Source organism: Syngnathoides biaculeatus, chromosome 6, assembly GCF_019802595.1.
Source record: "Syngnathoides biaculeatus isolate LvHL_M chromosome 6, ASM1980259v1, whole genome shotgun sequence".
NCBI classification, from domain to species: Eukaryota; Metazoa; Chordata; class Actinopteri; order Syngnathiformes; family Syngnathidae; genus Syngnathoides; species Syngnathoides biaculeatus.
In genome coordinates, this window is record NC_084645.1 from 26,787,495 (window position 1) to 26,801,291 (window position 13,797).

The 13,797-nt window shown below is 42.4% G+C and overlaps 1 protein-coding gene and 1 long non-coding RNA gene across 3 annotated transcripts in view; one reads left to right on the forward strand and one right to left on the reverse strand.

The window, feature by feature from the left end:
- LOC133502329 (uncharacterized) overlaps positions 1 to 13,797 on the reverse strand; it is a 39,358-nt gene that overhangs the window by 11,726 nt on the left and 13,835 nt on the right. The window lies entirely within an intron of this gene.
- nell2a (neural EGFL like 2a) overlaps positions 1 to 13,797 on the forward strand; it is a 109,504-nt gene that overhangs the window by 9,211 nt on the left and 86,496 nt on the right. Inside the window, exons 1-5 of one of the 2 annotated variants that reach the window (XM_061822998.1) lie at positions 6,135 to 6,298; positions 6,830 to 6,980; positions 9,481 to 9,654; positions 10,156 to 10,252; positions 13,050 to 13,122. In XM_061822998.1, coding sequence (XP_061678982.1) covers positions 6,292 to 6,298; positions 6,830 to 6,980; positions 9,481 to 9,654; positions 10,156 to 10,252; positions 13,050 to 13,122 — 502 coding nt within the window. In that variant the 5' untranslated portion in view covers positions 6,135 to 6,291. Of the gene's footprint in view, positions 1 to 6,134; positions 6,299 to 6,829; positions 6,981 to 9,480; positions 9,655 to 10,155; positions 10,253 to 13,049; positions 13,123 to 13,797 lie in introns of those variants that run through there. The other variant, XM_061822997.1, reaches the window with a different exon arrangement.

Consider the following 13,797-nt stretch of genomic DNA (forward strand, 5'->3'; position numbering starts at 1 on the left):
CGTCCGTGTCGTCAGTGTTCCAAGCAGCGTAGCTTCCCAGAGCAGCGGTGAGAAGAAGCCTCCTTGTCCGTCTTTCTCGTCCTTATATAGGCAATCCTTGAAACATTTCACACACACACACACGTTGAAGCACGGACGTTTCAGACTGGCCGGAAGTTTACAAAATATACGCGCATACGCGTTAATCACAAGAAGACTTTTCAGCACCTGGAGCGCTCAGACCATCACACCGGCTTGGCAATGAAAATCAACATTGTGGGAGATTCCAGTAGAAGTCCGACAGGCAGGCGAGGCTTCTTGAGGGGTAGAGAGCAGAGAAAGCAGGGTGGCGAATTTTTCAAGATCATGTTAGGAAAAGTCTCGATCGCTATTGACACTGGTGGAAGTTTCTAAATCACGAGCTTCTCAATCTAAGGTACAGCAAATGCCCAAATAAAGATAGTCATTTGCAATAGTATTGTGTATGTATTTAAAAAAAAAAGAGTAGCTATCATCCAACCATCCATTTTTTGAGCCACTTATCCTCACAAAGTTTGCTGGAGTGCTGGAGGCTATCCCAGCTATCATCGGGCAGGAGGCAGGGTACAGAAAAACCATTATTCAAAACTTTTGGTCACCTAAAAATTTGTTTTCAAGCGACAATTCTTTCTTAGAAACAGAGAATTTTGAGATTCCGATGCTCATTCATCCCAGGAAAAAAAAAGATAAGTTACATTCTCTTCTCTTTTGACTGTGACGCTCCTGTGCTGTAAATAGCGGTAGAGACGGAAGCAATGTGTGAGAAAGGGATTGTCGTAAAGCTCGGTGTATCTGGACTCTCAAGCTGTGCAGTGGGCAACCTGTTCTAAATGCAAAATGTGTGCGTTTGAGTTTGGTGCAGTGTTGCCAACATGCTTGCGCGTGTGTGGAGGGATGGGAGGCGCCGGTACTGTGGACGGAATAAGACCATATCGGATACAGTGAGATTAGAAGTGTAGTTGAGGGATGTTAATGGCTTCCTGAGTGTAACCATTAAGGCACCTTGAAGACATACAATTAGGTTGGAACCTAATGCCTCGACAGCTGAGCGTGAGCCTGATCCAATGGGCTAGCTGATAGAAGCTTGTCCCTATAGCCTGTAAATAATTACACTATATATGACAAAATTCAAGGTAGTCATACAGGAAATGGCAATTTCCAAGGAGCGGTATGACTCCACAAGACAGCTGTAAAGAGTAGGTGGCTGTTCCAATATATAAACAATGGTGGCCTTAGTAGGGACCATTTATCAGGTGGACGGGGGTCCAGTGACGCTCCTGATAGTAGACTGTACATAAAGATGGACAAAGCTCCTCTCGGTCATTTGCTGTCTTTGTTGACGAGAAGCCGAAACCCAATTGTAATTGTTAATCCGTGTATGACAACAGATCCTGACAGCCACTTTTTGTGCCGCTTGTATTGTTCAGGGTCGAGGACCTGGCGGACTCGGGGAGAAAAGCGAGATTCACCCTGGATTGATAAGCAGTCAATCACAGGACAACGGATTTGATTGATTGAGAATGTGTTTTGTAAATCAGTATACGACACGACCAATTAGATCAATGATCATCCATTATCTCATGATGTTGGATGTTGGCATGTTGCCCGGACAGCGTGCGCAGTGACCTTCCCTTTCATGTATTTGATTATAAGTGTGTTGGAACAATCACGCGTTGTTCCTGCACCCTATTCCTTCATTTCGCTCTCATCACTCAAACCCAATGAAAAATTCTTCCACTCTTTGACCCCGTTAAAGGCAGACCCACCCACCCCACCTCCCCTCCCCTTCTCAACCTGCTGATGAGAGCCATCCTCTCATAGATCAAAGGCTCACGGTTGCCAAGCTGGGGCGCCGCCCAACACTAGTGGTTCCTCACCCTCCTGCTCCCCTTGCCTCATCAACCTTCGCAGAGCGTGGACCCGCCCTGACACCTGGTCCTGTTGCGCTTGTTTCTCGAATGTCAGCGTACTCCAGGTTTGTTATACACGTGGTGTGGCAGCAGGCCAAACCAAACATATTGTCTCACTGGTTCTGATTGTCCTGCGTGGCTCTGAAAGTGTAAAGTATTTATCAAGTGTGTAAATCATAAGTATTTGTTATGAGTTTTCCAGATTAGTGCGAATACCTATCATTTGTATTCACCATTTAACTGGATCCGCTGACGTAGCAGATTCTTGCCAGGCCAAACTCCTGTTGCAGAAACTGGACCATCTGTCCTATCTTAACCAACGACACTGGAATGTCATAGTGCTGGAAATATGAATAGACAAAACTGTGTCTCAAAGGCAGTGCCCAGGAGAAGTTTCATCTATGGAGCTTTTTTCAAGTACTGTACAGCTCACCATCTCCGGTCTGATCAACTGAGAGGTTTTCAAACATGTTCCCATCCTCCGAGTCAGGTTTCTTGACATTTTTGACAAAATAATTTTACATGTATTCTAAATCGAAGATGTATTTTGTAAGTCATCTCTTTAAACGGTACCAGACTGATTTATTTCAATTTGGTTTCAATTTCGAAGATCGCTTCCTTATTTTGACCAACTTTGCAAGAGTTCTTTCAGAACCAAGTGATTAGGTCTGCACCTGCGTTCAGGTTCGTATATCTTTTGGGTATTTGGAGTTTTTCTAGATCTTTACTGACCGTTAATGGGGACTAATCCTAATATAAAAATATTCATATCTAACCCTAATCCCTCCAATAAGTGTTGTTGAAATATGTAGTAGTATTCATGTCATTTTGCTACGAACCCAAACACCCTCACCAGGACCCTAACCTTAATCCCATCACCACACAACTGACATAATCCCTTAAATTCAACACTAACTCATATGTCATATCCAAAACCTTACACTTTCAAGTGTTTGGAAAATCTGTTGAGTAGTTTTAATATAATTGTGCAACATATCCCAAAAACCTAACACGAACCCTAGCCCTAACAACATTTGTTCAGAATACAGCCTGGTTGTAAAACTGTGTTTTGTCGCTATATCAGCCATGTCCCTAACTCGATCTGTATAACTCTTAACCCAGCTCGACCTCCCTCAGGCCCACCGTACACCGAGCGATGCGGCCAAAGGCGACTGAACTGGACAATTGTGCACAAATTACAGTCGGTGACTCACAACCACACACCTGGGGATTGGCTTTGTACACACGCCAACTTGCTGAAACAACAAAACTATGATCCCAGACGTTCTTGTGGTGAAACAATGTTTTCATGCTCCAAATTAATTTTTGAATGTGCTCCTCACAACATAGTGCGATTGCCCAGGCCGCTGTAACTTTATTTTTATGATACACCTGGAACGTTGCATTGCCGTTCATCTGTGATTCAAATCGATCTAGATTGCTACAGTCGAAAACCACTCGCAGAACCCTCCACAGTGCTCGACTCTACACTCGTGTACGGCTGCGTTGTTTGGTGTCCGGCGAGGCTAACTTTAACAAACCGTGTCGAAAGCACTACCTGTGCGGAGATTTAATTGCGGAGTGTCACTGAATGTCGTCATCAGACAGGGCTGAAAAGGGTTCTGGTGTGCTTTTCTGTTCCTCTCTGCAGTTGTGATAATTGGCTCCTTTCACCCTCTGCAAATAAAGCTGCCACGCAAGCTTCCAGGAGCTCCTGAGTGTGCCGGGGCATCTTGCATGCAATGCGTGGCTGGAAGCGAAGCCGCTGATATGATGGCTTTTGAGAAACGCCATCATTTATTAATTTCTCCATTAAAGTAGTATAGAAGTTGGGATGGATTTGGGCAAGCAAAGCGGGAGGCGCTCGTGGGAATAGCAGGCTCGGATCTCACTAAACTGAAAAAGATGATCCCTGCACACCGGAACTATGAACCCCTTGACTTTTTTTTTTCTACCACTTTGTGACTCTGCTTTTACTCCAAGCCAATAAACAGCAAGGTTGTTTGATCAACAGCATAGAATATTCACTGAAGCTATAACACGCACACACACCAAAAATACAAATATATATTTTTCTCAGCCAGATGGGGATATTTCGCGCTGATTTTTCATTTATGAATTCATTTTCTTCTCCAGTCACAATCAAAAGTGTGTCAAATATTCATAGCCAGTGAAATCCTAACAGAAACGCATTTGATGGCATATTTCCCTGAAAAACGTCAATCCATTTCACATCAGCGGCAATATATGTGAGCACCACTTTGTTATATGTCATAAGCAATGAGCTATTTTCCATTATTACGTTCTTCTTTTGGTTAAATAATGAATGGAGGACATGTAGTTTGAGTACAGACGTAGCTGAAGAGCGTTTCTATTGTGATCTGACTCTGCTACACTTCCGTGGGGATTCATTCAGGCTCTCGCGAGTCAATATTTTGATATTAGAGGGAAAAAAAGACAATATAGCCAAATGTAATTTTAAGAAATGTAGTTATCTAAATATTGAAAGCACAGACAATCATTAAACAGTCAGCAAGTGTTTAAATAGTGCAGTAATTCTGCAGAAGTTGCACCGGAAAATGATATGACAAAAAGACCGTTTATAGCACACAGAGACCTACAAAACCGCGTGTCCTTATGAAATGAAGTCCATCCATTTTCTGAGCCGCTTATCCTCACGAGAGTGCCAAAGCCAATCAAAAAGTAAGATTGCTTTTGTAAAGCAGTGTTTAGCAGTGGGTACTGCTTTTATTTTGGTAGGATTTCATTTGAGTTTTTTGTTTTGTTTTTTGCTCCCTTGCCTGTTGGCTTCACAGGACTCTAATCTGGTATTGACCCAGTTGATTTGGATCTTCTGTGACTGGCATTGTGCAGTTGAGTCTATCGGTTTGTGTTTTTGTCACTGATGGTAACGTGGTTTAATCTCTTGACTTTTGTGCAGGCAATGTTATTTCCCAATCTGTGATGGTGCGATTCTGAGTGCGGACGGTGGTTGCTCTCTGTGTGCCCTGAAACTGACTAATGACCAGTACATGGTAAAGTCCCCTTTTGCCCAACGTCAACTTGGGTAGGCTTCAGCCCTCCCAAAACTCCGAAAAGGATAAATGATAGAGAAAATCTTGTTTGTGCTTTTTGACAAAAAAGTGTAGTTTGCTATGTTAGCTTATCGCGCTAGCTCCTAAATCACAACAGTTATTACATAGTGAGTGATGGGAAAGGGGTTCACTCGCTTGATTAATGTCCCAGCAGCGTGGGTTAAAGTCCTGCTTAGTATGGAATATAAGTGTGACAGGCTGTCTCCGTGGACATGAGTAGGTATTTACGGCATGCCCCATTTGTGATGGGTGTCTTTGGTAAATCTAAGATAGGAGAGGCGAAGGTGCCAACGCCGTGAAGGTGCCGTGTGTGGACTGGAAGGAAAGTGGCATTTTATGATGCACACATATCACCTACAACGCTGTCCATTCGCTAGAAGGGAAGTGGGAATAACCTATGGAGGTAGACTAGTGCCACCAGGGTTTGAATTTGAAATGTAAAGTGAAATAGGATTTGAATTTGAAATGCCACAGAAAACAAGACTTGAATTTGAGATGTAAAGTGATCACATTTTCAACAGTTGATACAATTCGCTATCTGAAATTAAACCGGCTACAAGTCGCTGTCTAAAATTCACCGTCTGTGCCACCAGGCAGGACACTCAGCCAATCGCCGTTACGCTTTCTTAGTCACGTGATGTCACATACTAAGAAAGCGTAACTGGATTGGCTGGCTGTTCGGTTCTGACCTAAAGTAACCCTGCTGGCACAGACGGTGAATTTCAGGCAGCGAATTGTAGCCAGTTGAATTGTTAAAATTAAAAAGTTACACTGAAATGCAACTATATTGAAAATGTGATCACTTTACATTTAAAATTGAAATACTATTTCACTTTACATTTCAAATTAAAATCCTGGTGGCACTAATCTACTTCCATAATAACATTTCACAGATAAAAATAGATTAGAGCTTCTTGGTTGCAATGTTCTGTGTTGATATCACACACTTTGGTGTTGACCAAAAATAAAACTCATGAAAATAGGGTGATAAATCAGCAAGTTCCCACTAAGTTTCAATGTCCATGCATTGCCGTTGATGAGAATGTGAACCCTTCCTAATATGGCCGACACGTAGGCAGGTCTTCTCTTCTGATCTGTGGTAATCTGTCTCTATGTGTCCAGTGATTGACTTGTGATCAATGTCAGATGAGATAGGTTCCAGCTTTCTTGACCAGGATAAGGCTTCTAGAACGTGCATGGATGGAGAATTATTCATTTTTTCTAAATTTGTGATTTCAGTGGGCAGTTTAGATTTAAAAGACAACTAAATGAGAGGTCCGTACAAGCTTTTGTTTGCCATTTCAATGTTTTGCTTGCCCTTTAAAGGGAATTCTGAGATTTGTTTCTGATTTACATAGGTTTGTAATTGTCTGGCAACCAGTTCAGTAACCATGTGAGCAACCTCCTCAATGTCGTAACGTGGAAAGGTCCCATGATGACCTTATTAGTCCATATTCTATCTGTTAGAGGCTTTAAGTGAATATTTTTATATGGCTCAAACATTATGTGTGAGCATCTGAAAGATGCTGGACGAAGTAGTTTCCATTTTTACAGGATGATTGGCAGTTAACAGTTCAACTGGGTCTGGTTTTAGCACTTGGCAGTGTGAGAGAGCATACTGGACATTTTAATTTTTCATGATTTTGAAGCCTCATTTTTATGGTTAGATTTAAAAAAAAACATTTAAATTGGTTGTTAACACTCTTTTCAGCAGTGTGCCAAATTTTGAAGGCATTTATTTTCACTCTACAGGGACTTAAAGAGTATCTACTGTAATGTGTTTTTATTTTTCATTTTACGACTTAGGTTCTTCAAGAGAAGTGAAAGCTCCCGCTGAGGTCTCGGAGCAAATCATCCGCAAGCTGAGAGGCAAGAACGAGTTCACTGTGCTAGTGACCCTCAAACAAGAGCACCTCAACTCGGGTGTCATCCTCTCCATTCATCAGACAGAGAACAGGTTGGCATTCGCCATTCTCTAGCTGAATATCGCGCCGTTTACAGTAGTAGCTTGTCAAATGGAATACTGACAAAAACACCAATGACATAGTGATGAATCAGCACAATCACTTCCTTATTGATTTGAAGCTTGAATTTCTTCATTTGCTGGCCATTATTCGATGTTTTACAAGGCAGGCGGGTAAACAGAACAAATCATCCTGTGCGCTAATGTATTATTCACAGTCCATCAACGAGTCAAATACAGAGCCCGTTAATCGTGTGCGGGAAACTGATGAGACTTTAACCGCGGTTAGTGGCCCGATGGTTCCCATTAGTTTGAGCTAACTGAGCCGTTGGATGATCACAACAGCAATCCGGCGTAATGCCTTGATTGAACACTTGGTACATTAAAGTCAGTCCTGAGAAGCGAGAGAGCTCACCGGGATGTTAATGACCTTTTTCGCCGCTGATTAGCCTTTCCGGGGAAATTTGCATGCAGCAACGGCGAGCGTTTTCTTTCATATGCGTGGCAGTGACTAATTTGGCGTCATCCGCGGATGCACGACCTCAGAAAAGTAAATCTATTAGATGAGGTCCGTAGATGAATCAAACCCATTTTTACACGTGCATAAGTGTCTTTTCTTCCCTTGCATATTAAAGCCTCGTACACACAGTCTTAGCCAAATTTTAAAATGCCAGAGACCCGACACACACGGTTAAAAGAAATCTTGGGTCTCTTCTCACTCTAGTTGGTAGAAAAGGGGAATTTTGGGGATTTTGTGTGTTACCTGAATGATTTCGTAAATCCAACTGCCTGCGATTTGTTATTGGCTGGGTTAATCTGGGGGTGGGGCGACTGGAAGGAGGAAGAAGAGTTTGCCATGTGTCCGTTGGCTTCTAATTTGACAATAAACACGCTATTATTAGTTTACTTTGTAAAATATTTCCACATGCTTGAGGCAGCGCTGTGCCAATCGACAATCTGCTGATTCTGTGTGGTTGATGCCAAAATACCTAATTGGTGATTGATCAAATTCAAGTTGCAATATAATCGCAAAAGTGCAGTGGTGAAGTCGATGCGTTAAGTAGTCGACCCTTACTCTTAAAACACATGCTGCACCCCGGGATTCGCCCTAAACTGACAGTCTTCTCGAGATGTCTAATTATTGTGCCTTTTCTGATCGATAGAAAGAGGGAGAAATTGACCTTTCCGACCCGTCGATCACTCGTACAATAATAGCCAATCAGATAGCCGCAATGTCTTAACCCTTGACACGCCCCTGCCGCCACGATGTCCCACAAGCAATGCTAGTTGTCAGTAGTGTGGGCTTGGAAAAGTTACTGTTACGAAGAAAATGGTTATCAGATGCGCTTGGGGACCGTGCAATTCTGATGAAAGATATCCTGGCCCGTTTGATTCATTTTCCAAAGCCTAAAACACAGTTGACTAAGTGTCTACGATGGATTAAGGCTTGTGGAAGAGCGCATGTACAACTAAATGTGAACAATATCAACAAACAAAAGGCTGTACATTCAAAGTTAAGGGAGGGAGAAGTATCTTCTCTGAGTTTGATTGAATTATTATCAGTGCGTTATACATTGCAGGGGAACAACTTTCACTTTGTTAGTCTATCATTGACCTGCTGAATCAAGTGTGTAATGTTTTATGCCGAAGAGTCGGGTTAGTGATACGTAAATATGCAATGTCATGCAAGAGAAATGTCTATTTGCCCATTTGTATCACATCAGACTTTTCAGACAGAGCACTGGGTTCCATTACGAGCCAAGTCAAATGAATACACCCACTCACTTATAAGGACTACAATGATATTACTCATGATCTTTCCAAGTAAAAACGTACTCAACCTGCTTTGCATGCGCAGTACGATTCCACTATTTTATCCTGTTGGATTTCAATATGTAGTTTGTGAGGCGTCAAACTTTTTTTGCATCGATCGCCATTTCGCTGTAACTCTGACATTGCGTCCTGCTCCGTCCATAATCTTAATTCCGTGTACATATCCTTGCGTGAAATAGTTGAGGCCTCTCTGTAGAACTCTTTTGGACGAGTCTGACACATTTGGCAAAAAACATACCGCTATATTATCTGGAATATGCGATAGAGAATCGACTTCAAACCTGTTGTGCTCAGTTGCCATTTCGGACATGGCAATTGTAGCTAAGGGGGCGGAGCTTAAGATCACCAGTCGGAAAGCTGCATTACCGGTAAGTGTATCGCCCGCTTAATTCTATTCGAAGCATGTCAAAGGGAGAAGTGATGATCTGTGATTTTTGTCGGAGCTTAGAAATTGTCAAAATGTCCCAGCACGAGAACAGAATAGCGCTACTGTTGTGATGATGATGCATTTCACTGCCATGTTTTGCGCTTTGGTTGATTACTGTTGTTGATTAAAATGTAAACGCTTGCCAATCAGCCCCATACTGACAGAGAACGTACAGTTGCGACACTGTTGTTGTTGTTTTTTTTTTTTTAATGGAATATTTACATCTCCTGACAGGTTCCTGGAGCTGGAGAGTAGCGGACAGCGGAGCGAGGTACGCCTCCACTACCGCACCAAAGGCCTGCAGCCCCACACTGAGGTGTTCCCTTACAGCCTGGCCGACGACCAGTGGCACAAAGTCTCGGTTTCCGTCAGCGCCTCTCACGTCATCCTACACGTCGACTGCAATAGGTAACGACATTTCGTGCAAGCGTCGGTGTAAATGTGAGTGTGAATGCTTCTTTGTCCGTATGTGACCAACGATTGGCCGGCGACCAGTCCAGGATGTACCCCGCATCTTGCCCAGAGTATGCTGGGATTGGCTCCTGATCGCTTGTGATTCACAAAATAGACAGATGGGTTACTCAAGAGCATATTTGTCTGTTAAAAAACCTCTTGTGAATAGGACCTAATGGTGCTGTTGTTGCGGTATGTCCTAGTACTTTGGTGTGAGTCACTCATGATGTCCCTCCAGGTTTGAATTTGAGATCATAGCAGCACTCCCTGACCACACGTTATCTCACATCGCATCACTTTGGTGTTTAAGTGTTGCTATTCTGAATACCTGAGCACTCACACTCTGTTATCCACAACTCGCTGGGAAGTATTTTGACTACACCTTTTAGTGATCTGGGAGCGAAGGTATCACAGGTACCACAATATCAATACTATTTGTTTCCAATTGTTTTATAGGATTTATGAGCGAGTGGTTGAGGCCCCTGACATGGACATACCCGAGGACGCCTCCTTCTGGCTCGGGCAAAGAAACTCAGCTCATGGATTCTTCAAGGTTGGCACTGACACGCAAACTCCAAATATCAATTTTGATGTCTCCTCGGATGCGTTGTGTTACTCTGCCATGAAGGACTCATAATGTTGTGAAGCCCAAGTGCTCGCCTCTGTTTTATTTCATAAATCATCTCTGCTTTGTTTGTTTTTTATTTATGATGGAGCTGCATGGATTTAATTGCTAACATTTCTCAAGGCTTAGCCATTTTTAATGAGACTGTTGCCCCGGCTGCCATCAGCATTGTTTGTTTCCCTCTCCTTTCCTTTTGAACGCAGCTAAGCCCAATACAATTATCTCAGCAAACCTCCACAACGCTGATTCCAGAGAAATCGTTGAATAGCCTCTGGACCGCGCTCATTAGGCTTGTTCTGTCGTATTGTTTATCAATCATCCAGCCTCCCAGATTAGGCCATACACTGAAGACAAGTCTGAACGTTTGTTCACATTTCCCGGGTTCAGACCTCTGTCTGGTTATGTGACCTTAAGCAGCAGTTTCTCGGTCGACCGACACTGAATTCAATGAGTTCTGCTGGAGACTAATGATTAGCCAATTAGCACCGCAGGCACAACAACTAGCAACGTCGAGGCTTACGGAGCGGCGAGTCTTCCCAACATTGTAGTTCGTTGTGTAGCTCTCCGGTGCACTTTTTCAGTTAAAATAACACAAAACAGCGGGCAGGCGTCGGCGTCTGAAAGAGATTAAAGTAAATGCTTTGGTTCTTCCATGATTGATGAGAGAAAAATGAACTGACTTCTCAGACAGAAGACGGAAACAGAGTGGAACGCTGTGACAGATCTGACTGGAATAGCGCCGCAGTTTATCAGGACTATATTGTGTAACTACCGGTATTCTAATCTCTCTGACAGTGACTGTCTGTATTCTTGACAAGTCTAGATTTTCTTTATGTTGCGGGGACTGAGTAAACGTTTGTCACATTGGAGGACTCCTCTGTTTTTTTGGGGTTCAAAAAGCATCAAAATACCAGGCGTGGGTATTATATTCATTTATGTGTTCAATCAAATTCAAATCAGAGGTGGCGAGAGCAGCCACAAATTTTACTCAACTACTGATATTTTCAAATCGTATGACTTGACCTCAGCACGCCACTTGAGCAAGGTTAAAGTACATTAATTAGTGAAAAAATAAATTCAAGTACGGAGCTACTTATTAGTTAATTCCGGATTTCTCATTTTTCTAACCAGAATATGAAAAATGTGAACTCTAACATGGGAATGTTTCCCACCCATGTCAATTCAGCTAAAACAATAATGAGTGAAATCTTCACAATAGAACATACATCAAGACAAATGTAGCCACAATAATTTTTCTGTGCGTGTTTACACTTGTGAAACAGCAAAATAGGCCTATTAGGCAGAGGTTAAATAGAAATGAAAAGGCTGAAATGTCGCCTCTTTGGGCTGACACAGATGTTAACGTAGTAGTATGTAGTTGTTGTTGTTGTAGTTTGTAAAATAAATGCGGTACCTCTACTGACTGAGTCACGTGCCGTTGTTTCCTTCGTTGTTTCTGCCATGTACATATATCCCTTTAAATTCTTCTGTGGGAGGTTGAGGAGAATTTTTATGTGGTTATATGACTGCAAGGTCGCTAGTGATTGGCCAAATGAACTCAGGTGTCAACAGTGCTTACGTTGGTAAGACAGGGTTATATGACAGCACCCGAGGCACAGTTCAGTCTACCCAGTTTCTTGGATCAACATGAAACTGGATAAACATGTCTTTCATAAAAGTACCACATGGAAAAATCTCAAAGTCCCATGCCTGAAATTGAACATGAACATCTCCATTTTGGTTTGAAGCAGCCATTTTGCTAAATTGTAAGTTGAGCCGCGATCGGAAACAGATATCCTACGAATGTGCGTTACTAAATTGCGATGATATTTTGCCTACAGTTTTTCAAGTTGGTGGAGTATGGCATCAATAGTTTGATAAACATTTCCAAATTGTTTTCTGAAGCTTTGACTGATTTGATCAAGAAGTCTCAGTCTGCTTTGATTCAGAATTTGGTCGTCATGTTGTCTGAACATTTTCTTCAAAATAAGCGGCTAAGAAAATGGATGGATGGATGTTTGATACATAAAGACGAACACCGTAATTCCCGGCCAACAAGTCGCGACTTTTTTCACAGCTGCCGCGCTAGTCAATGTTAGCATCACCGCGCTAGCGTTAGCACCGCCACATTAGCGTTAGTGCTTCCGCGTTAGAGTTAGCACCGCCGCATTAGCCTTCACAGCGCCGTGATAGCGTTAGCACCGCCGCGTTAGCGTTAGCACCGCCGGGTTAGCGGTAGCGCGGCCGCACTAGCGTTAACCTCTTTCTGCGTACCGATCGGCTTATCACCAAGTGCGCTCGGTACATAGTCTGAGTGAGATTTGTTATTATAGGCTAAATTTGAGTAGGATTTCATTTACCAGAAATATAAAATGAATGAACAGTAAATTGGAGTGGCTAATGAGTATGAGCGCTTTAGAATATGGATAGATGGATCGTTACCATGGAGACGGACTGTCATCACCCCTATGTGTGCAATCATATATTTCCAGGGTTAGGACAGGGACCGGAGAGTAATCAATAGCTAGAATGTGGTGAAATAGAATTTGCAACCATCGTCCCTGTCGCTTAACCCCCTGCCAGGGAGATGATTATTCCCAGGAGGTTTTATTATTATTATCTCAATCTCTGGGGTGGGGAGAACACATTTCTCTTATTGCCATCCATTTTGCTCCACTGGCCCGACTTTTACAATATGTGTGTGTGCCTCTGCGTGTGTTTTCAGGGGCTGATGCAGGACGCTGAAATTGTGATCATGCCACAAGGATATATCTCCCAGTGTCCAGACCTGAACAGAAGTGAGTGCTTTATAGAAACATTTTCCCGATATCAATCACTTTACATTAATTCATAGATAGAGAGTATACATAGTATCTTACATTCGTGCACATTATGACTCGAATTTGGAGTGAAATAATGCATAATATGATAGATATGGGCAGTTTATGGCACACACTGTACGCTAATCTATACATATATATTACTGCTTGTGTATAAGTCACAAATATATTATACCAAAGTATGTCTTGACACTGACATGAAAGAACAATAAGGTGTGACCAGAACTACAAACAAATAACTTCATAGCTAAAATTCGCTTTTGGAAATTGTCCCACTTTGTCAGTACTTTTAGCTTAATTCAGGGGTGTCAAACAAATTTTTCCGGCTTCCCTCAGAGGGCCGTTGCGACTGTGAAACAATACAAACATTTAATCGTCTCATCATATTTACATCATCCATTTATGAACTAGTTTTGGAATCAGAAATCAAGGGCAATGTGTTTTTCAATTGGTAACAAAAATGATTGTAATAGCTCAACTTCATCATTTATGATAATGACATTTTGAAATTTCGGTACAGATTTTGCAAGAATCATGAAAATTGACACTCTAGATTTGGCTCCGTGGGCCACATAAAATCATGGGGCAGGCCAAATATGGCCCCCGGGCCTGAGTTTGACACCTGTGGCTTGA